The 25,823-nt window shown below is 37.4% G+C and overlaps 1 protein-coding gene across 1 annotated transcript; it reads right to left on the bottom strand.

The window, feature by feature from the left end:
* Positions 1 to 24,410: 24,410 nt before the first annotated feature.
* Positions 24,411 to 24,764, bottom strand: LOC149139120 (protein GLUTAMINE DUMPER 2-like). Its single transcript, XM_089450602.1, has one exon. It carries the CDS (start codon positions 24,762 to 24,764, stop codon positions 24,411 to 24,413), a length of 354 nt encoding a protein of 117 aa, XP_089306728.1.
* Between the last annotated feature and the right edge of the window lie 1,059 nt (positions 24,765 to 25,823).

The raw sequence follows: 25,823 nt of genomic DNA on the forward strand, positions 1-25,823 counted from the left end.
TTGTGAATAATATAGACAATGAGTAGTTAGAGAAACATAACAGACAAACACACATAACACAACAAGTTTAATATGGAGTTCACCCAAAACTCTTGGGCTATGTCTCCTGGTCCAGCCTTTAGCGGTGACCTCTCTATTATGTCTTCAAGAGTAGAGTTTTACAAAATGTGAGCTCAAATTGAGTCTCAACACAACATATACAAAAAAACAGTAGTTTGCTTGAATACCTCAAGGCTCTCTGAGTACACAGACTCTCCCTCTCACTCTCTGTCTCTGTCTTGCTCTGTCTCAGCACTGCTTGCCTCTGTCTTTGTCATTTTGTGGCTTTTAAGCCAATCAACACTGTCTGTTCGTTTCCTCTTCTGGGCTCTCTAGCTTCAGGCCTCTGTCTATTCAAACCCCCCTCTGAGCATTAGCAATAATTGCTAAACACCTTCAGGGACGGTGGCCACCTATTCTATAATGGAAGGACCATCGGCGCCTTTGAAATCCTCAGAATAGTCATTCTCTGTTTCCACAGAGAAATACACTAAAACAAAGGAAAATCCGCCAATTTGCCATTTATCAGACCTGAAATATCATTAAATCTACCCTAGACTCCTATCGAGTCTGACTTTATATCGCTATCACATATCCACCGTTGATCTGAGTGATCTTGATCCAACAGTTGAGATTGATTTCGGCCGGCTTATGCGTACGGGGATTAACCGCCCGAAAAGGGTGGTTTTCTCTCTTCGGTGCCTAGCCACGTGGCAGCTAGTGTATGGGCTTGGGTGAAGCCTGGCCAATACCACTTACCGCCTATGGCCTGCACGAAATCCCGCTTGTTTTGGAATTCAAAACATATATCGTTGCGTTTAAAAACCCTTTCGGGTCCGTTATATCGCTTTATTCGTATTTCCTTTGTTTTTCGTTTATTTAGAGAATATGCGATTTTACATAGAAAAAGCCCTGTTTCCGGATCTCAAAATATATCAAATATCATCCATAATCTTATCGGGTCTAGCTATCACAGTCACATTTGTTATCGGCCCCACTCCCTTGCATTGCTCCGATGCGATATTACGATATCGCATTCGCGCATCGCATAGTTCCCGAGCCTTTGTATAAGTGATCCTTTGTATTGTGCTGACGCAATATTGCGAGTTAACTTGGGTCGTCGATCTGTGCGCTTGATCAATGGTCCTCGTTGGCTCACACTGATCGTTGTTGCAATAGTCATATGATAGCCTCCGATAGCCTCCGCCTATCTTTTCCGATTGCGATATGCTGATCGGATCTGGACCGTTGATCGACCAGATCCGACGGCTCCTATGCATCGCTGTCCAAGCCTCTGATAACTCTATTTTTGGCCATTTCTTCATGTTTTTCTCTCCCGATAGTGTTTTCCACCTTTTGTAAGGTTTTTCCTTATGCGATAGTTTTTTATTTTGAAGACTTAGAGGGTGTTTTGGATCCATTTTGGATCACGCCTTCCCACTGAAAAAGCTTTTGGACCACCAAAAGTTGGTTTTTAAGCATCAATCAAGTGAGGATACAACTTCCTCACTTGTCCAATCTCTATCCATCTTGCACTGCTTGGTTTTGAACCTTTGAGTCCAATTCTCAAGTACTCAACATCTCCTCTGTGCGTAGTTCTCACCTTCCTGTCCAGAACTGTGTCTTCTTGCAACTCATTGAGATATTCAGGCAACAGATCATCAATAGAGGGCAACTGACTCTACTCTTCGGGATCTTCAATCAATGAAGGTTCGTATAGTCTCAAGTTCTCTGCAGTAATGACTGAATAGATATGCATATAAGCTGGCAAATCAAGGCGAACAACGTTTTCACCAATTTTCTCAAGTATCTTGAAAGGCCCATACCTTATTGGCTTCAGCTTCTTACCTTCACCTTGCATTCTGTCTTTGCTGATGTACAACCAGACTTGATCACCAATTTGGAAGCTATGCTCAGTTCGATGCTTGTCATGCCTTGCCTTTTACTTGGCCTGGCTTCTCTCCAACTGTTCCTGCACTGCTTGGTGAATTTCTTGGATTTGTTCAGTGAACTTTGTTGCTTTGTCCACATCATTGTGTCCATCAACTGCTATGTCTTTACTAAAGACAAAATCCAAGGGAGACCTTGGTGTAAAACCAAAACAAGTCTCAAAAGGAGATCTCTGGGTAGAAGAGTACTTGGCACGGTTGTAAGCATGTTGCACATAATACAAATGTTCATCCCAAAGCTTGGGATGCTTGCTGCAGTAGCCTCTGAGCAACTGGGTCACTATCCTGTTGACCACCTCTGTTTGGCCATCTGTTTGTGGATGAAATGTTGTGCTCTGCTTCAATTTGGTGTCCATCAATTCCCACAGACTTGACTAAAACTTCCCAACAAATCGGGAATCTCAGTCAGATACAATGGAAGTGGGTAACCCAAAATGAACCCATACATGTTGAAAGAACAACTTCTCTATTTGTTCAACTGTAATTTGCTTGTTACAAGGTATTAAAATACACATTTTGTTGAACCTGTCCACAATAACATATAAATAATCATGACCTTTTCTAGATTTTGGCAATGCCCCAATAAAGTCCATGGAAACACTTTCCCAAGGACGAGAAGGAACCGGAAGTGGAGTGTACAAGCCTAATTTTCTATTATTGGGCTTGCTTGTAGCACACATGGTACACCCTTTTATATATCTAGAAACTGTTTCATGCATTCTTGGCCAATAACAGAACCTTTGCAACTGTGCAATTGTTTTACTTACACTAGAATGATCTGATATTAGAGAAGTATGTGCTTCTCGGATTATGTTAACTCTTTCAGTTTGAGGAATGCATAACTTTCCCAAATGATATAAGAGTTGGTCCTTAACATGATAATCCAATTCTTCTACTTGTTTTCCCTGACTTAAAGTTGCATATACATCTTTAAAATCTACATCTTGAGCATATTGTTCAATGTAGCTTTCATGCAATACTGAGTTATGCTTAAGTATAGTAGATGCATTTATGATTGGTCTTGATAACATATCTGCAACTTTATTATGTATGCCCTTCTTATATCTGATGACAAGATGAAACTGTTGTAGAAAACCCATCCACCTATAGTGTCTTGATTGTTGCAATTTAGTTTGTGAGTGCAAATATTGAAGTGGTTGATGATCTGTATGTATAATTGTTTCTTTGCCCATTAGGTAATGTTTCCACTTTTTCACACTCTGTACTAATGCATACAATTCTTTATCATATGTGGGATAATTAACTACTACAGAAGTAAATGTCTCAGAATGATAACATATGGGTTTACCGTGTTGCATCAACACTGCTCCCATGGCATAGTCACTGGCATCTATTTCAATCTCAAATGATTTTTGAAGATCTGGCAATGATAGTACTGGTGCTATACTAATTTTTTCTTTCAAGGTTTCAAAGGCTTTCCTCTGTTTGCCTCCCCACTGAAACACCTTGTTCAATCCTATCAAAGTGTGTAAAGGAGCTGCAATCAAGGAAAAGTTAGCAATAAAATTTCTCCAATATTGTGCTGATCCTAGGAAACTCCTAACTTCGGTAGCAGATTTGGGTTTAGGCCAGTTCACAATGACTTCAACCTTAGAGGGATCTATCTTCAATTCACCACCCCGTACAATATGACCCAAATAATTTAAAGATGTTTTTCCAAATTCACATTTTGATAATTTCACATAGAGATTTTCTCTTTTCAAAACATCTAGAGTCTGCTTTACGTGCTTCAAATATTCTTCCCGTGTTTTACTGAAAACAAGAATGTCATCTAAATATACAATTACAAAATCATCAATAAAAGGTCTAAGTACATCATTCATAACTCTCATGAAAGTGGTAGGAGCGTTAGTTAGGCCAAAAGGCATAACCAGCCATTCATACAGCCCTTGCTTTGTTTTGAAAGCAGTCTTCCATGCATCTTGTTTTGCTACTCGAACCTGATGATAGACACTACACAAGTCCAAATTGGAAAAGTAAACAGCTTCTTTCAGCTGATCTAATAGATCATCAATGCGAGGAAGAGGATAACGATTCTTGATCGTTATTTTATTCAATGCTCTATAATCAATGCACATCCTCCACGAGCCATCTTTCTTTCTCACCAACACAATTGGAGATCCACATGGTGATGTGCTTGGCCTTATGAACCCTTTATCGAGTAGAACCTGTACCTGCTTCTTGATCTCTACATTCTCTAAAGCGGATAACCTGTACATTCCGATGTTAGGCAATGGAAAATCTTGCTACAAATGAATATCATGTACTATTTCCCTTTTGGGTAGCAAACCTTTAGGTTCTTGAAATAGGATATCATATTCTGAAACAAATTTATCTAAATCAGCTGTCTGTTTAGCATCACAGCCTTCAAATGCATTGGTTTTATCAGGGGCCTTTTCCTTTACAACCATTAGTAAAAATTGTTTGCATGAATTTACAATTCTTTTCATCTGCCCTGAGTTTATGAGAGTGTAGTTATTTTTGAGCTGATGAGCTCTTACAATATATTCTGTTCCATCTTTTGTGAGTTGATACTTATTTTCAGTTCTATAGAAAATGGCTTTTCTATCATACAAATAAGGACTTCCTAAAACAATACCACATATATCCAAGGGAACTATATCCAAGTCAACCTCATCTACAAAAGTTGACCCAATAGCAAACCTAAGTTTACATTGTCTAGTCACTTGTAGCTTTGCTTTATCACATACCCAACCTAATGGATATGGCTTCTTGTGAGGTGTTGTTAGTAAGCCCAACTTCTTTACAATTGTTTCATAAATCAAGTTTACTTGTGAACCACAAATACAGTATCAATCTTTTGATGCTTAGAAATAACTCTAATATGAAAAAGGTCATGTCTTTTCCTTATCTTCATTATCAATAGATTGTGCATAATTACTTGTAGATGCTTCAGAATTTTTACCCTTTATACCGGTCGCGATGACTATTGTTTCATCACCTGATTCTGACCCTAAATCTTTTTGAATAGCAGCAACAGTGTTCTTCTTTTTACCACCGAACTTCTTGGGTTTTAGCTCCGGATGCAAATACCAGCAGTGTTCATCATCGTGCCCATCCTTCTAGCAGTGAGTGCATGAAGGTTTGTCTTTCTATATAGCATTTGCCTCCCTCTCCTTCCATTTTTGCTTCTTATTTTCCTTGTTCCTACTTGCAGATGGTTTTGATGATCCCCCGATCTCTGGGTTCACATTCTTGCCTCTAGCCTCTAGATGTGTAGCCTGAACTGATACATCATCTAGGCTAGTGGGATTAAACATGAGAATGGTGTGCCTCAAATAGCTATGTAGACCACCTATGTACTTCAGCAAAGTTTCAGGTGAGTCTAGAGAAATGCCTAGAGTTAAAGCTCTTTTTCTAAATTCTTGGGTATAGCTTTGTACACTTTGGCCCTTTAATTTGCAAAGAGTTTGCCAACTCATCATTGCTTGTTGCATATAAACTAGTGGATAGAATTTTTTTTTTTAATGGCAAAAACAAATTCATTCTAGGTAGAAAGAATTTTACCATGCTTCTTCAAATCAGCTTGTGTCCTACCTTCCCACCACACTAGGGTAGTTCCTCCAAGGTGAAGGCTAGCCAGCTGAATCTTTCTCCTCTGTGAATCAATGTTCTGCACCTTGCAATATACATCAATCTGTCTAATCCAGTTATCTAGATTTTCTGCATTTAATTCTCCATCATAGATTGCAAAATCAAATTTCACATCTAATTTAATCAAATATGTTTTCTTCTTCTTCTTTTCAGGACTAGGAGATGAGGATGATGGAGGTGATGGTGGACGAGATGATGGAGGAATATTTTCCCCTTTCCCTTTGCCCTCTGGGGCATCTAGAGAAGGTTCTTCTGCTCGTTTGTCTTCTTTGGAGGTTGAATTACTTTCACCTCGACCTTTCTTAAATTCTTGAGACATCTCTTCCACCATGGCTCTCATGGTCATGAAACTGTCCATGAACTGAGATTCTGATTCCAATGGGGTTTGTTCTGCCATTCTCCTCCTAGGATTGACTCTTCAAATTTCTGGATTAGCCTCAACAAGTTCTCCTTCTCCTAGTTTGAGCTTTGACCTAGTTAGCATTCAATAATCCAGCAAAAGCTTGTCTAACCTTAGCAAACCTAAAGCTCTGATACCACTTGATCTGTAAATGAGATCTTAGACAATTATTAAGGTATTACAAACTCATGTGCATGGATTTTCCTATATTACTTAGTGCAACGGATCAATAAGATTGCGAATAATATAGACAATGAGCAGTTAGAGAAACATAATAGACAAACACACATAACACAACAAGTTTAATATGGAGTTCACCCAAAACTCTTAGGCTACATCTCCTGGTCCAACCTTCAGTGGTGACCTCTCTATTATGTCTTCAAGAGCAGATTTTTACAAAATGTGAGCTCAAATTGAGTCTCAACACAATAGATACAAAACAGTAGGAGTTTCTTGAATCCCTCAAGCCTCTTTGAGTACACAGACTCTCCCTCTCACTCTATGTCTCTGTCTTGCTCTATTTCAGCACTGCTTGCCTCTGTCTCTGTCATTCTGTGGATTTTAAGCCAATCAACATTGTCTGTTCGTTTCCTCTTCTGGGCTCTCTGGCTTCTGGCCTCTGTCTATTCAAACCCCCCTCTGAGCGTTAGCAATCATTGCTAAATGCCTTCAGGGATGGTGGCCACCTGTTTTGTAACGGAAGGACCATTGGCACCTTTGAAATCCTCATAATAGTCATTCTCTGTTTACACAGAGAAATACATTAAAACATGGGAAAATCCACCAATCTGTCGTTTATCGGACCTGAAATATCATTAATTCCGCCCTAAACTCCTATTGGGTCCACCTTTATATCGCTATTGCATATCCACCATTGATCTGAGTGATCTTGATCCAACGGTTGAGATTGATTTCGGATGGCTTATGCGTACAGGGATTAACCGCCCGAAAAGGGTGGTTTTCTCTCTCCGACGCCTAGCCACGTGGTAGCCAGTGTATGGGCTCGGGCAGAGCCTGGCCAATACCACTTACCGCCTATGGCCCGCCCGAATTCCCACTCGTTTCAGAATTCAAAACATATATCGTTGTGTCTAAAAACCCTTTCGGGTCCGTTATATCGCTTTATTTGTATTTCCTTTGTTTTTCGTTTATTTAACAAAAATGCGATCTTACATAGAAAAAGCCCTATTTCCGGATCTCAAAATATATCAAATATCATCCATAATCTTATCGAGTCCGGCTATCGCAGTCGCATTTGTTATCGGTCCCGCTCCCTTGCATTGCTCCAATGCGATATTGCGATATCACAATTGCACATTGATATTGCGAGTTAACTTGGGCCGTCGATCTGTGCGCTTGATCGACGGTCCTCATTGGCTCGTGCTGATCATTGTCACAACAGTCATATGATAGCCTCCGATAGCCTCTACTTGCTTTCGCCGATTGCGATACGTCGATCGGATCTGGACCATTGATCAGCCAGATTCGACGACTCCTATGCATAGCTATCCAAGCCTCTGATAACTTTGTTTTTGGCCATTTCTTCATGTTTTTCTCTCCTGATAGTGTTTTTCTCCTTTTGTAAGGTTTTTCCTTATGTGATAGTTTTTGATTTTGAAGACTTAGAGGGTGTTTTGGATCCATTTTGGATCAAGTTGGGTCAAGGGGAAGAAGAGAAAGGTTGCCACAATCTCCAACACCAGTTCAGCCTCAAGTTGCAGTTGAGACTCCAGAGATCATGTCTCATGAAGGAGAACCTACAAATAGACAAAAGATGAGAATATCTTCAAAAAGGATTTCTTTGATATGACAGAGATGGTTAAGGTCCTTTATGAAGAGAGGAATAATAGGTTGCAAGGAGAAAGTTCCAAACTTCCCAAAGGAGAAGAATCTTTAGGAGGAGGTAAAGAAAAAGGAGGTAATGGAAATGGAGACAAACCTCCACCCTCTCCACCATCTTCTTCATCTTCTTCTTCACAAGCATCTTCAAACTCTTCCACTAATACAACCCTTACTCATACTCATCATCATTCTTCAAAAGGAACTGGTAAATCACATTTTTTAAAACTTGATGTTAAATTCGAGTTGCCCATGTATAATGGTGAAGTGAATGCAGAGAAGCTTGATAATTGGATTCGTTAGTTGGAGGTCTATTGCAGGATTCAAAACCTTCAAGAGGATGACATAAAGATTCAGTTAGCTTCCTTGAGAATGGAGGGTGCAACACTAGTATGGTGGGAATCAAAGACCCAAGAGGAGATTAAAAAACACGGTAAGATCTCTATTTCTTGGAATGATTTCATTGCTGCAATCAAAAGACAATTCTACCCTCTAGATTATATGTAGAAAGCCATCATGAATTGGCAGAACTTTAGACAGCTAAAAGGTCAAAATGTGAAAGATTACACCCAAGAATTTAGAAAAAGGTCTTTGATGTTAGGTGTAGATTTGCAATCACATGACACATTGTTGAAGTAAAGAGGGGGTTTACACAGTAACCTTAGGCATACTACCTTAATATTTAATCCCAGTAATCTAGATGATGTGTATGTGCAGGCCACTCATCTTGAGGCAAGAGGGAAAAACACCCCAGAAGAAGGTAGTAAAATCCGTTTAAAGGTAAAGAGAAAGAAAAGGGTTTCAGGGGAAAGAAAAATGCATCCATTAAAAAGGAAGGAGAGAAAACAATATGTAAACATTGTTCCAGAGAGGGTCACAATGAATCTCACTGTTGGAAGCTTCATCCAAAAATGAAACCAAAGAAATTCAACAACAAAGGAAAAGAAAATACAGTTGCAATCACTCAAGAAGAGGATTTGGGATCTGAATTAGGTGATGAAACAAAAATCATAGCCATGGGGTTTCAAGGAAAGGAATCCATTGCCAGCACTAGTTCTTCAAACTCACATAATGAAACTCCAAATGAAAAGAGGAGAATATAACTGTTTCACATAAGGGTGATATCGAAACATAACAAGATTAATACGCTATTTGATAGTGGCTCTCAAGCCAATCTTATCTCTGAAAACATTATCAAGAGTTTAAATTTGGAAACTGTTCCACATCATAAACTGTATCCACTTGGATGGGTATGTGACAATGCACAATTGCAGGTTACGAGAAAGTGTAAACTAAAATTCACTATCACTGCAAAATTCATAGATGAAGTGGAGCTTGACATTGTGCCATTAGATATCCGTGGCATCATTTTGTGTAGCCTGTACCTTTATGACATAAAAGCTATCTTCCATCGACATGAAAACAAATATCATTTATTCAAAAATGGAGTAGAATATATTGTGAGAGCTCACAACAAAAAAACAAATCTTTCGATTGTTAATACAAGCCAGATGAAAATATTGGTGAATTCGAGCAAGAATTTTATGCTTCTCATGATCAAACCCAGAAATGATATCGATTATGAAGCTTTTAAAGGTTGTGATTCGAATTTGAAATCTGAATTGGTTGACGTAGTTAACCAATATGACGAGATGTTTCAGGAACCAAAGGGATTACCTCCCAAGAGAGGAATTCAGCATGAGATATAGTTGCAACAAAAGTGTCTTGTTCCTAACATTGGCATGTACAGGATGTCAGTGATGGAAAACGCATAAATTAAGACACAAATCCAGCGATTGTTGAATAAAATGATCATTTGGCCTACTCCTTTACCATGTGGTGCACCTCTTGTTTTGGCACCCGAGAAGAATGGTAAGCATTTCCTTGAATGAGATTCAAGAAGCGATTTTCATCAAAGTAGAGTTATTGAAGGAGGTATAGGGAAGACAACATTCAAAACATGCAAGGTTTTTTTGAATGGCTTGTTATGCTTTTTGGTCTTTTCCATGCTTCTACTACTTTTACGCATATGAAGAAAGATGTGTTGCTCATTTTCGGAAAATTTCATTAAGAACATGTCATGTATGAGAAAAAAATTCTTGATGTCATATGTTAAGAGCATTTGTTTCTGAAGATGTCAAAGTATATGTTGGATAAAAATTGTTTGATGCACTTGAGCTGTGAAATTGGTTCTTCCAAGTGTATTCAGGTTCCCAAAGGCTTTTTGACAGTCTACCTGGGACATGGAGAAGTTGAGCTGAAGTTAGACCTCTCCAAGATTGAAGCCATAACAGCCTGTGGTGGTATTGACTCCATTCTTGCAGACACAGGTGAAAGAATCATACATCCTCGTGAAGCCACAGATGCCTTTTCTCTGCTCGTAATTTACGCAGGCAAGCTCAATATAGCCATTTGGATAAGAGATTTTTTGTGATAAGACCAATGTTGGAGGAGAAATTTTGTTAATTTTTATTCAAGTGTAGTTCATTTGCATTCGTTAGAAGTCATGCAAAAGGTCTTCCAGTACTTTCTTTTCCAGACTTGAGACAATCATTTAAGTTTCAGGTTGCTCTATGTGTCTATGCCATGGGCGCAGTCTTTTTGCAATGTGGTAAGCCCATTTCTTTTCATTCAGAAATTTTCAATGATAAATTGTTTAAGTTGCAGCGACAAAGGCACTTCCATTGGATGGGTTTTCTTTTACTATTCCACTCGGTCAAAAGGTATAATAAAGGTATAAGCAACAAATTTGTTGATGTACTTTCTACGCCTATAGTTTGTATAACTACTTTCCTCAAGCATCATTTTATTTTAGATGAAAGTTATGTTCAGAAGAATACATACTTTCAAGATGTATATTCAAGCTTGAGACAAAGGAATCAAGTGGAGGAATTTCTTTACCATTTGCATCATAATGTATTGTATCATCTTGGTAAGAAGGATGTTGCTACTGATAATAACACGGAAAAGGCCAAAGAGTTCATTGAATGACTCCAAATGGTACATCAAATAGTGCAAGAACAACTTGAAAAGGTTAAAGTAAAGTACACGGAAAGGCATGACAAGAATCACATAGATCACAAGTTCCAATTCAATGATCAATGGATCAAGATTGGAAAGGTGAGCTAATTGTACCCTCACTTACTGGTCAATTGAAAGTGATCTTTTGGGGTCCAAAAGGCTTCCAGTGGGGAGGAGTGACCAGGTGCTCAAAATTAGGCTCAAAAATAAAAGTGTCAGAATCTTGATAAACTTAGCTTCAGATCGAAGAGCTCGTTATTCTGATTCCAATAGTGTGAATGACACTCAAATCCGGGCTCATATGAAGTAGAGCAAGTAAAAGTTCAGGTTTGACTTGGACACATGGCAGGATTGGATGATGTGTCCAGGCCCTTCAACAAATGGGGAGGCACCAAGTGGCAGGTCACTATTGGCCTCTGCATATCGTAAATCACATGTTGCAGATGGGTTGGCATTAAAAATTAGCCCCAGAATAGACAAGGTGTGATGTGATAAGGCAGGCGGTAAGGCATTAAGGGATCGACGCTGAAGTTGCAATGTGATAGATCGTAGATCAAAATCACACTTCACAGAAAAACATAGTCCCGCTTTATGATTGCCCACCGGTTCTCTGTTGATTGTGAAATGCGATAGGTTCCTTGGATGCGATGTTACTATAGGCTGCAGTTTAGTGGTTTGTCGGGTTCGCCGTATCGCAATCAAACATTGCCTGCCTTGTTCATAGACCATAAGCTCGCAAGACTCCACCGATTAAAATTTGTGATAAGACGGTCGATGCCGACAGATTATGGCCCGCCTCGCGTTGAAATTTTTGCCCAGTTAGCACATTTTTGGGGCTAATTTGTAGGATCATGTCGGAAATGGGGCAATTTGTGGAGCAAATAATGGGAAAACAAGGAGAAGTCATAACTTCTTCAGTTTTTCACCAAATTGGATGAAAAAGGAGGCTAGATGGCCATTTTTGGACATTCTGAACTAATTGGAGTAGGTTTCAGAAGAATTTGAGCGTTGTAAACACATATTTTTACACTTTTTAGCATAATAGAGAGGCCTAAGCCATTGGAAGCTGGACCAAGGAGACGTAGCCTAGATGGGGGTGAAATCCTTTATCATGTGCTTGTTGTAATGTGTTTTTGATGATGTTATATACATGTTTATGTTGCTGTTCAGTTTTTGGTTTATGTTAAATTGATCATAAAATTAGCATAAAAAATCTTCATTTTACTTGCAAAAATTGATGAAACCTTAAGCACAATGAAAGAATTTTCTTTATAATATGAGGAAGATATTATCACTGCAAACTAATATTCTAAATCAGATTAGAGGATCAAGAGTTCGGAGAGAAGGTAGCGAATAATTGCTAGATGAATTTCCACGTGTTAAACTATTTTTTGAACAGGCCGATTGGATAGAGTATATTCACAGGTTTTAGGGGTATGATGATGACATATCTCTAGAATTTTCCATGCATTACAGGGAGGGCAGATCTAAGGTAGCACGGACAGTGGTGCATACAACAAAATAAAAAATTGCAGAAGTGATAGGGTTACCCTAGATGAGAGAATAGTGGTTTGCTCCTCAAAAACCCCAACCTGATGTTGTTCAGAAATTCCTTGAGGCAAGTGAAAAACTGCAGAAGATAAGCACATGATTTGATAGGAGGGTATTACCACAACCCTGGAAATATGTTGCATTCCTTGTCTAGATATGTCATTATTTATTACTCGCAGATCAGTTTTTAGACCACTTGCATCATGGCAAGTTGGTTAACGTGCCTTTCTTTCTTGAAAAAAACCCTGGAGCATATGGTCCAATCTATGCAGAAATCAAAGCATCCATTTGAAATCCTATCCCACTATTGCCTCATTAAACTTTTGGCGGATGTTGCACTGCAAAGGGAAGGTAAAATTTGGGATGAAATAGTTGGAAGGCCATTACATGCTGAAGTTGCCACCCTGCCAGAGGATACCTTGGCAGCTGCAACTCCACCCCATGACCTCCTAGCTGCAAATCCGCCCCATGACCCCCCAGATGCAACTCCTCCACCCCATGAACTCCCAGCTGCAACTCCGCCCTATTACCCCCCAGCTGTAACTCTGCCCCATGACCGCTCAACTGTAGAAATTCCATATGGAAACTGAGCCGCCCAGTGTTCAAACTAGGGTTTCTAAGGATTCTGCTACTAAATCCCCATAGAAAGGAGACAAACAAGATGATGATGATGAAGTAGAAATATTAGGGAGTAAACCTACCACCAGAAGATTGAGAGGATATAGGAAACACCCGATAGTAGTGCCAAATGCCAAGTAGAATAAGAGAAAGTGAGGTTGTCTTGCTCCAGTTCCTGAAACCCTCCCCATTGTTACAGAAGAAACAATAGAAGAGAAAGAGAAAGAGCAAGAGCAAGAGTATCCATAGGATTTATTGATGGAAAAATAAGTCATGGAGAAAGGATGCATGCAACAAGGATTCATCGAACAAGGATTAGGCCACCTTGCTGACACAAAAGAACAAGTTGATAAGGTTCCCTATTGTGATTTTGACTATGAGTGCATACAAGGAGTACGCCAAATGGTATGGAATAAAGGGTCTTGCCTCAATTTCAATTTTGTATGGGGATGATATGGAGGATGAACCAACTGCACCACTAGAATTTTCCTCCAAAAACGCGGAGGACCATCCAAATGCACCACCATAATTGTCCTCCAAAAGTGAGGAGGACCAACCAACTGCACCACCAAAATTGTGCTCCAAAAATGAGGAGGACCAACCAACTGCACCACCAAAATTTTATGGGGATTATGAGTAGGACAAACTGATTGCACGACCAGAATTGTATAAGGAAAATTAGGGGGACCAACTAATTGAACCACAATAATTGTATGGGGATCATGAGGAGGACCAACCAACTGCACCACAAGAATTGTATGGGGATGAGGAGGAGGACCAACCCACTGCACCACAAGAATTGTATGGGGATGAGGAGGAGGACCAACCAACTGCACCACTAGAATTGACAAAGAAGCATGTTGGAACAATAAGTACCCCTACAAATCTTCCTATGTATATTTCATTGTTAAGGAAGAATAGGATTCTCCAGATGTAAAACATAGAGCTAAAAATCAAAATTAAAACACTAAGAGATGAGCTGGGAAAAAAAGAAACTTTTGATAGATTAAATCTTGGTGCAAGTTGCAGGGTCCCTACCCATTGGTTTCATAGATATACCTTCTCTAGGGGTCCAAGAGAATATACCCCTTGGAAAAAAATAGATTGTTGACATTGTTGTGCAAACAAAGGACTAGAAGCCAGAGATGAAATTGACCAAAAGCACAAATGTGCAAACATAGGAATGTGAATCACATATGAAACTAACAAAAGAAATGACTGTACAAATAGAGGAACAAGAACCAGAGATGAAACTAACAGAGGATTAGGAACCAAAGATCAAACTAACCAAAGAAGTTGTTGTGCAAATAGAGGATGAGGAAGCAAAGGATAAATTAGTCCTGTGTATATCCTATTATAAGGGAAAACTAATACCTTTCCATTTGCACGAAAACTTAATTCATGACCTTTGCAAGAAATGCGAACAATATATAAACAAAGTTGAAGGAAAACATAAAAACAAAGTGGATGAGTTGCAAAGAAAGGTGAACAAGATGGAGAATGATAAGAAATAACTCTGACATATAATGGATGGTGTGCTTAGTTGTAGGGATCCTTCAACCAATTACAACATGTATTTGACAGAAAGATTGTTGATGTTTAAAAAGAATGATATCATCAACAATAAGACTTTCTAGGTTGAATAAAAACATGGTTTCATAGAAGCATATAGGGCCTTCATGAATCTAGAAAAATACTTGCTTTGTGAACTGCCCCAACATAATTCTTTAATGGAATCCCAACCCTGATGTAGGAGATGTCCAATTGAGAGCCTTTGTATCGTATTTGAGAAATCAAGCCAGTTGGGGGAAGCTCTTAAAATTTTTAAACATAATTTTGAGAGAATTATGTGGGTTAGAGGAGAATATGAAATACTTGTAGAGGTGATAAAAGAACAACAACAATTGGCCAGTTCGTCAGAGGTAGCAGAGTATATCGCCAGGAATAGGCAACAGACCATTTCATATTGCACAACCTAGATTCAAATAAGGGAAATTTTTGCACAAGAAGGATGTGAAGAAAAGTGGAATTCCTCAAGAAAAAAAACCCAAAATAAAGATCCATTTAACTACCTAAACTTAAAGATAGCCTTAACAAGGGTTGCTCAGTATATTATTTCCATGGACCAGTGTGGGGATAACTGTATTGGTCTTAGATTTTGCTATCCAATGGTCTAGCTACCAACAAGGATATATAAAAAGTCATATACCCTGGAAAAAAAAGAGTTTGAATGCTGGAATGAAACTATGGAAACAAGAGGGTATCTTCATCCTGGTGAAGCAGGACATAATGATTATTGTATCAGTAATATTCATGAAAATCCCCCTTCATTCTTAGATTCAAATTGACCCCTGTGTTCTTTCTGATGTTGTAATATATATAATCTTTGATGTTGTAATATATATGATTATCCAATAATATATCACCATTAGCATTAAGAAGTTATAAAAAACTGGTAAAATTGTGTTTTACATGTTTAGTTACAATTTCGTTGCATTTCCTCTATAATTTTTGTTACATTTCCGTTGTTTTTATTCCAATTTATATATCAAATTCATGTTTAGACACCAATGTATGCAAGCATAATGCAAGTATGGAAAACCCCGTGAAAGCTATCTTCCATAACATACAAAATAATTGATGTATTGAAAGACTGAGTGTAAATGCATGGAGTTATTTACTGACCTTAAATGAAAATTCAGACAAATTAGACAAATCAACAAACATATCCTGACCACCTATCAAACATACATGAACATATTCAACAAAAGTATAATACATCAAATACATGTAATACACTAACAAAATTTTAAAATCAAATTGAAAAAAAATGCATTACAACAAACCTGGAAAGCCATGCATTGTTGGAGCGAGGGTGACCTCACTTGTTGACTCGTTCAAACTCAAATGGTTCATTTGCAGCGATATTCAAGAAGATTTCCAATCTTTCATTTTGTTTGTTTGTTTTTATTCTCTTTTTGGGGCTCGGGAAACTCTTCTTCCTCTTCAAAGATGTCTCAAAAGAACCCAACCCACACGTGAATTCATAATCCATAATATGAAGATTGTTGGCGTCATCTCACATTTTTTTAAACAAATCATTCAACTGTTCAATCTTGGTCAAAGTAGTAGGAGGAATTTTTTGAACAAGTTCTATGTAGCCAAATATCTCTTCTTTGGCCAACTCAAGTCCTTCAACATTTACATCAACAATATGACTATCCATGGCAAATGTGTATGCATCTTCACCAAGATCCGATATTGCCTCTATATTTATATTAGGAGGGTCATTGTATGAATCAGTTATACTTTGATGATTTAGTAATTGGTTTGAAGCCATTGAACGAGAAGACAACCAACCCACCTTTATGGCATGCTTGAAAATGTTGCCATGAATAGACCATGGGAAATCACAAGTTAAGAAATTTGTGCGATGACAAGTGACAAGATATTTCTTATTAGGTTTGGATTGACTCCTCACCCAAAAATCATGAGACATTTGGTCATGAGGGCTACAATCACTATCTGGAATTCTTTTTTCTTTTTCCATTGATGATTCAAATTGTTTCTCTTTCTTGTAATTATTCAAAAATACTTCATTTTTTAGAATTTCCTTAAACTGATAACAGGGTTCAACATTTGTTAGAAAAACATATATCAATCAATCCATCCTATGAGAACATTTCTTTCTTCTATCAGATATAAAGTTTTTCTTTAGGTAACAGTGATATGACTCCACAACATTGTTTGTCTCCTGATTTGCATGGGGAAAATCCCAACAACCTTTTACCCACATCCCTAATTGCATAAAAGTTGGGTTAATGAAGATATTTCATCCATATGAAAAAAGAAGAAGAGAAATGTAAGAAAGATTTTGTCAACTTACAAATCTTGTCACTAGTAACCCAATTCTTGTGGAAATGGTCTAGGAACTTCTCCTCATTAGCAAATTTGTTGAAGAAAGCATCAATTGCATTGATCACTTCAACACTGGAACAATAATTCATAATTAAACCCAAATCACTAAACATCTCTTTTGCTATTTTTGGACTACTGGCCAATTGATTCACATTTTTTAGCCATGCTCGACGTACATGCCAAACACACAAGATAACATTGCACCTTGTGATTCTCCTGCCACATTCAATTCATTTCAAGCATGTTATTTTTGTAATAAATACAAGTTGTACTGTAAAATAAGAAGATTGAAGTTACCTTAAAGCACCGATTTCAACCAATGCATCATCAACCATGAAGGCATTAACTTTCCAACTATGATCAACTTGGTGACACCTATGCATGAGGTGCTCCAACCATAATGAAATGTCATGTGATGTATTACGTGTCAGGCCAGGTAGTAACTCCTCAAAGCAAAATTGATTCGTATGTTTATTCCTTCAGGTTGGTCTTCATTATATACATGAGGGAGAGACTGTTCACTTCATCTCCCGATGACTATTCATATTACTTATTTATTTACTTACATTATATTCACCCAATCCTGATGATTAGGTGTCAACATTCCCCCCCTTAATATGAAGGGATGTTGGTGAGTCCAAGCATCATTTTGAATCGTTCAAGCTTTTCTCTTCCAAGCGCTTTGGTGAAGATGTCTGCAATTTTCTCATTAGTGGAACAATGATGGAGATGGATTATTTTGGCCTCAACATGATGTCGAATCAGATGATATTTAGTATTGATGTGCTTTGTTCGATCATGGAACTTTGGGTTCTTGGCCAACTTTATTGCAAAGGTATTGTCAATCATGAGTGGAGTTGATTGTACTTGTTTTACCTGCAAATCTTCAAGAATTTTCCTAAGCCACATAATTTCTTTTGTTGCTTCAGCTGCTGCCACGTATTCTGCTTCTGTTGTGGAATCTGCTGGAACTAATTGTTTGCATGATCTCCAGGAGACAGCTCCTGATCCAAGGCTCATAGCATATCCTGAAGTAGATACCCCAGTTTCTTTGTCTCCATCGAAGTCTGAATCAGAGTATCCAATCAAGCTGAAGTCGTCCACTTGTGTATACTTGATTCCAAAGTCTTGAGTTCCCTTCAAGTACCTTAGAACTCTTTTTGCAACAGACTAATTTCCCTCACAAGGCTTTTGCATAAACCTGGAAAGGATTCCAACAGCAAACGAAATGTTTGGTTTGGTAGTAGTTAGGTAGTTGAGACTTCCTACAAGCTGTCTATACTTTGTTGCATCCTCAAATTCCTTTCCTTCAATAGATGTGAGCTTTAAGTTTTGTTCCGTTGGAGTAGTAAGAGGATTGCATTCGGTCATGCCAAACCTATTCAACAGATCTCCAATGTATTTCTTTTGAGAAAGAAATATGGACTTCCGATGTTGGGTTACTTCAATACCAAGATAGTAATGAACATAGCCCAAATCAGTCATTTCAAAACTTTTCCCCAATTCCTTCTTTATGGAAGCAATGTAGCTTTCATTGTTCCCTGTCATTAAAAGATCATCTACATATACCACAAGATATACAACTTTTTTGCAACCTTTCTTTACAAATAAAGTTGCATCATCAAGATCATAATGTTTGAAATTGAGTTTCAGAAGATGCTCAGTTAGTTTTTCATACCAGGCTCGTGGTGCTTGTTTAAGGATATACAAGGACTTCACCAGTTTGCATACTTTATGTTCATGTCCTTTCACAGCAAATCCTTCAGGCTAGGACATAAAAACATTCTCTTTTAGATCTCCATTCAAGAAAGCAGTTTTTACATCCATTTGATGGACTTTCCAACCGTTCTGAGCTACTAGGGCAAAGAGTGTTTGGATGGTAGCCCATTTTGCTATGGGGGCAAAAGTCTCCTCATAATCGACCCCTTCCTTCTGTGCAAAACATTTTTCCACAAGCCTAGCTTTGTGCTTGTCAAGTGAGCCATCAGCTTTATACTTGTTCTTGTAGACCCACTTGCAACCAATTGGTTTGGTTCCTAATGGAGCATCAACCAGCTTCCAAGTGTCGTTCTTTATGAGGGCATCATACTCCTTTTGCATCGCTTCTTTCCATTCATCATGAGAAGCAGCTTCTTTGAAGGAAGTTGGTTCAAAATCTGTAGACAAGTTCAATTCACAATCATAAGAAACATCCATATCAATAGGGGAATTAGAGTCATCTACATCACCTCCATTTTGCCGGTTTGAATTTCTAGTTCCTGTCTTTCCAACCTCATCAGGATGAACACTTTTAAGTGTCTTTGTCAGCCACTTTTGGGGACCTTTCTCAGATGGTCCAGGCTACTCCGCTGATTGAGTTGGAACTGAATCAAGGTTGAGTCTCCCAATTCTGTCAATCACATCACTTAAAGCATCATCCGTTGTTGGAGTTTCATGCAGGGGAGAGTGTTCTTCAGAAGAATATTCCACATGTTGATCTAGTATAGGAATCCCCCCTTCAAGATGTGGAATTTGATTATCAAATTCTTGAAATGATTTTGCTTTTATGAATCTATCCAAGCAATCAAGTTGCCGCTCAACAACATTGTTAGTTTTGGATGATTCAAGAAAAATTACATCTCTAGATACAACAAACTTTTTATTTACTTCATCATAGAGACGGTATGCTTTGGAGGTGTTTGAATACCCCAGGAAGATACATTTACGACTTCTAGCACCAAGTTTGTTTCTATGTACCTTTGGTATCAAGGCATAACAGGTGGAACCAAAGACCCTGAGATGCTTTACCGAAGGAACATGTCCATACCACATTTCATATGGAGTCTTGTTTCTAATAGCATTAGATGGACATCTATTCTTTATATATGCAGCACATAGAACAGCATCAGCCCAAAACATTATCTTTACATTTTTGAAGAAGAGCATGGATCGTACCATATTTAAGATTGTCCTATTCATTCTTTCAGCTACACCATTCTGTTGGGGATTATAAGGTACAGTTGTTTGATGTTTTATCCCATGTTGGTGAAGATAGTTTTCAAATTCATTTGATGTGTATTCTTTTCCATTATTAGTGCGAATAGACCCAATATGAGATTGTGCATCATTTTCAATCCATTTATGAAAGTTCTTGAATGTTTGAAAAGCATCAGATTTGTTCTTCAATAAATAAACCCAACACATTCTGGTGTAGTCATCAATAAATGTCATCATATATTTGTTTCCATTTGCAGAAGGAACAGGCATCGGACCACATAAATCTGAATGAATGAGTTCAATTTTTCTATGTGCTCTTGAATGTGAATCATGAAAAGACTGTTTGCTATGCTTTCCTAGAATACAAGCATCACATTGCTTAAATTTCCTAGGAATTGTAGGCAAACTAGCAACACCTTTTTTCTTCAACAAGCAGAGGTTGTCATAGTTCAAATGTCCAAATCTAGCATGCCATAATAAACTTGATGGAAGTGTACCTTCTTCACAATGAGAATTGTATGAGAAATGTTGTGCATGAGCAGAGGTTCCTTGCAGCTTGAGAAGCCTTTCTTCTTCTATTCCCCTCATGACAAGTGAGTGGTCAGATGCTTTTCTTACCTCAAGCTTGTCATCAAACATATGAATTGAGTCACCTTGCTGGCGGATGTGGACCAAGGACAACAAGTTTCTCTTGAGCTGTGGGAGATATAGAACATGATGCAGAAGAAAGTCTGGAAGACCAGGCAGTTTAAGCATGATTGTGCCAAGCCTTGATGGCTTGATTTTTGATTGGTCTGCAAAGTATATTGCTCCATCAACATTGTCAGTAAATTCTTCAAAAATATCTTTTCTATGAGTCATGTGGCAGATTGCTCCTGAATCAAGCAACCAATCATTTTTCCAAGAAGCAAGTGAAGCATTAAATAAATCTTCATTTACTCCAATATTACATTGTGCCACAACATAGTAAGCGGATTCAGGTGCTTTACCTTTGTCTGTATCATCAGTATTACCTTTTTGTTGGTTTCTTTGCTGCTCAATTTTGTCCCATGGTAACTTGCATGTAGAGGCATCATGTGATCCATTTCTTTTGCAGCGTATGCAGTGAAAATCTACCTTTTCTCCTTGAGAGTGTCTGCCCCCCTTGCCTCTAAAATATCTTCCTCTTCCTCTTTGACCACCTCTTCCTCTTGAAGAATCTTGAGTAGGATTCTTTTCTTTATGAGCAAAGCACACAAACTCTTCAGAAGATTCAGGGGCTGTCTTCTTTCCAAAAGCTTTCTCTCTTTCATCAAACTTTTTAACAAGAGAGTCAAAGGTGATATCTTTGAGATCTCCCTTTGCTTGCAATGACTCAAGATAATTGGAGTAAGTAGGATAAAGTGCCTTGAGAAAAGCGATAAGAGGAATACCCAATTCAAACAATGTAAACTTTGAAACAGGAACTGATACTGTTACCCGTTTTGTAGAGGTGGCAAAAAAATGACCCGATTTGCAAAAGTGTTGATGCAGAATACACATGTTTTTTTTAGAACATGGTTTTTGGAACTTTAATTTTTTTCATGTGCATTAAGTTTTAGAATGGTAGTGAATGGTAGTGATTTTCATCCTGATTTTAAAAAGTGAGTATTCTGCATCACACCCTTTTTTTAAAAGACCTATTTTTTGAATATCCGTTTTTTTAAAAGACCTAGTGTATGAAATGTAAAAAAATATTTTCTAAATTTGATAGTTTTTGAAGTCGTCATTGTATTCATATTTTCTTGTTCTCTATCTTAATTTTTTTTTTTTTTAGTGGGGTTTTTATTGTTTTGCGTTTTTAAATTAGAAAGTCGATAATTTGAATTTTAGATAATCTACATATTTAGACATCCTTAATTAATTTTTCAATCCACATGAAATAATTGTTTCTAAAAAACAACATTTTTTAACAATGGACATAAAAAATAACCATTTTTAACATAAATATAACAAAAAAACTAAACGTTTTGATAATTTTTTGCTAGAATTAACATGTCAAAATCACAATTTTTATACAAAAATATTAACTAAAAATGGTCAAATAATAGTTTGTTTATGAATTTCATGTCAAAAAAATAATAATAACTACTTTTTTTTCAAAAAATAATAATTAACTTACTCGACTTACTATCCAAGATTGGCAACGCATCCTTGCCCCATCGTTTTACCCGAACGACCAATCTACTTATATTAATAACCGTAAGAATGTTACATGTTTATATAAGTAAAATTGTCCCGCGATCACATGTTTATATAAGTAAAATTGTCCCTCAATCAAATGGTATTAGCCACTTCAAGTTCTCAAGAAAACACAATAAAATAGACAAACTCAAAGATGATCTAAATGTCTAACTCCTATCCTCTTTAGCAGGCTTGATGGACTTTCTAGAAACTTTATTTTATATAGTACTAGCCACTTCAAGTTCTCAAGAAAACACAATAAGATAGAGAAACTCAAGGATGATCCAAATGTCTAGCTCCTATCCCCTTTAATAAGCTTGACAGACTCTTTAAAAACTTTATTTTATTGTTTTTCCTCAAAAAATTGAACATAAATATTTAGACAAATACGGAGTATTTTCACTACATCAAAAAAATATTACACTTAGTCTTTTTCTTTTTTTCACATCTCACTAAAAAGATATGAGTTTTTTTTCCCTCTTAAAAAATAGCCGTCGCTTTTTTTAACATCATGACACTCATTAAAGAGATTAACGGTGACTATTTAAAAATTAAATATTTAAAATTGAAATTGTGTGCTAATTTTTTAATTTATGAATTCTCTTTATTCCTTTTGTATTCATGAATTCGCTTTATTCATTTTGTTAATATTTCACGTGTAGCTACACTTTTAAGGTATTTTTGTATTCTTCGTTATCCGTTGCAGAGAGCACTATTTCCACAACTCACACTTTTGGGCATTCATTGCTTTCCTTCGCTAAATCAGAATTCTATTGATTTATGCACTTTGTTCTTCTTCATCATCCAAGAGTGATGGCTTAAATGGCAGTTGCGGAACAGAAATCAATGGATGAAATGGTTGAAGCAGTAATGGTTGAAGAGAGATTGACAATGTTGAAGAGAGATTGACAATGGTTGAAGAGAGATTAACGGAGTTGCCCTCTCCGCCAAACAGGACTTCGTCGTCTTCTGTGAAACTTCACTGTATGTATGCCTTGCACTCACTCATTAATTATTTTTATAAGGAAAAATCCAGATCATGTAGTATAATTGAGAGGTGCCCTGTTTTTCAATACAGGTATCGTTGCCAGAAGTACTGGTTAAAGGGGCCAGAGAAGGGCACAGTCGAATCTTTCATTGACAATCTCCCTGGACTTCCAGATAACATCCACTATGACGGGAACGGCACCTTCTGGATCGGAGTTCCGACGGTAATGTTCAGTACCCAGTTCAATAATTATTGGACTTTTTCACATTTAAAGAAATGGTGTTGTTTGGAGTATATTTTAGCCGTTGAAGTTGTTTGAATTAGATCATAAAATTTGTGGGAACCAAACTTCTCATCTAACCGTTAAACATAGAAATCAGTTATTACTTACATTACAAAAAATTTATTTATGTTTTTCTCGTTCTCTGTTCCTTGATATATGAAATTAGAGTGGGTGGGTTTTGACAGAGCCGAACCTTAATCTGGAGGATGGCAACAAAGTTCCCATCTGTGAGGCACGTGTTGGCTCTGATGACGACATTGACGCCACCTGTAGTCTTCTATGCTCTAATTAATGAACCAGGTGTTTTGGCAGTGAATGAGATGGGCAATCCCATTGCGCTGTACTCCGATCCGAATTCGAAAAATGAAATAAATACAGGATTGAAGAGGGGAGACTCTCTGTACTCTGCATCTCTTACTCTGGATTACATTGGACGTGTTACTCTCACGCAAGAGATACCAATAAATTAAAATTTGATAGGAAGTTAGCTCTATGTTTTCAAAACTAAATTGGGATCCACTTTTATAATGTATGGGTATTTGCAACGCCTTCTTTCAAATTTCAGAACAATTACAGTTTAGGGAGCATATATTTGACAATTCAAACTTGTGAGTGTAACCACATGAGTCCCACTCAAGAAAGTATTAACAGCGCTTCTGTGTTTTGAGATTGTGGTATGATCTATCATTTTCCTTCAAAAACAGTTAATATTTTCGATTTATGAACAGATGACTCATTGGTCGAGTAGCGTTGAAAATAGTAAATACTATGCCACTAACCGGATTAGTGACACGCTTCCTACGATATACAAACTCTGCTAGCAAAAATTGACGAGTCTGTAAATGCTCATATCACAGAAGTAGCTGTTGAAATGAGAGGAAGTACAAAATGAATACAGGATCCAACTGAACATAAAATTCCAGTTTTTTCCCCATCTTCTCTCACGTTTAATTCCTATGAAAGAGCTCTATACACCGCCTCCTGGCGCTTTCAGATTGCAGAAACATAGGCTGGGTTAGCAATAAAGGTTGGCGTCACATCCCCCGCCATGATTACAACTATTTTTTCCTCTCGTTCCACTGAACGTTCACACGATATTCTATCGTCCATCGTCTCATTCTTGTCACCATACTGAACATTTGATTCGCGGCTCTCCTCTGATCTGTTATTTGCTTCTGAGTTTGAATTCGAACCATAGGATTCCTTCACATAGGAGCAAGCCAGAATGATAAAAGCAAAAACTATCAATGCGATCAAGAAACCCACTCCGCCTAGCAGAAATGGAACTGCTGGCCTGCATGGTGAATGTGCAGTCACATTGGAAGTCGCTGTAATATTTCTCATAGCTCTGTATTCGCTGTAATGTGAGAACATTAAACTGATAGGAAGTCACCTTAACGATTTCAGAAATGTATGGGGATTTGTCACGCTTGTTTTCAAATTTGTACGTGAGATTGACATTTGTTAACTGTTAGGTTTGACAATGGAACCTCCAGAGCGGCGGGTCGATTCCCGGAATCGACCCGCCGCTCTGGAGGTTCCATTGTCAAACCTAACAGTTAACAAATGTCAATCTCACGTACAAATTTGAAAACAAGCGTGACAAATCCCCATACATTTCTGAAATCGTTAAGGTGACTTCGTAAGTCCATACATTAAATTAATTATTGGCTAATAAGCTATCAGTTTCACTGCACGGCCATGTTGTTTTTTTTACTTCAAAAAAGTTGAAGAGATATTCATAAATATAAAAACACAATAGTAATTTATTTAATGTCCTATTATAATTTATATCTCAAATAATCATTTTATAATCAAGTGATTTTCTGTTTTCATTATAATTATTAAATATCTCAAATAGTTTTTTTATTTTATAATCAAGTGGTATATCATGCTGCTTCCGAATAACAATAGTGGCATTTGAAGAGAAGGCCATTTCAAGTGAATATTATATAGTTTATTGAGATAGTCTCGTGAATAATATAGTTTATTGAGTTGCTTATGTCCTAGTTACATTAGATCCCATTATAAAAGATAACGATCTCACTATAAAAGATAATGGAGAAAATTACCCCCATATAATTCCTCCAACTTCAAACGAGAAAATTATCCCATATAATTCGTGGAACTTCAAACTAAAAAAGGTTATTGGAGAAATGTTCAATTTAGAAGCACTTATTTTAAAGAAAGATTCCAAATAGGGTGGTATATATACTATTTAAATTGCATTTTGTAAAACGTATTGTACAGTTTCCATTATCTCTAAGAATCTAGGGATTTAAAATTTGCACCTCTGGATTACTAATTAATTTTTTTGTAATCACATAAACCTTTTCATAAATTATAAGTTGCAAAATACAAACAATGCCCATGATTTGCAGCCATTTAATATATGCCTAATTG

Source organism: Pinus tabuliformis, chromosome X, assembly GCF_031772625.1.
Source record: "Pinus tabuliformis cultivar Carrire ecotype Pingquan chromosome X, CPIR1, whole genome shotgun sequence".
Classification (NCBI taxonomy): domain Eukaryota; kingdom Viridiplantae; phylum Streptophyta; class Pinopsida; order Pinales; family Pinaceae; genus Pinus; species Pinus tabuliformis.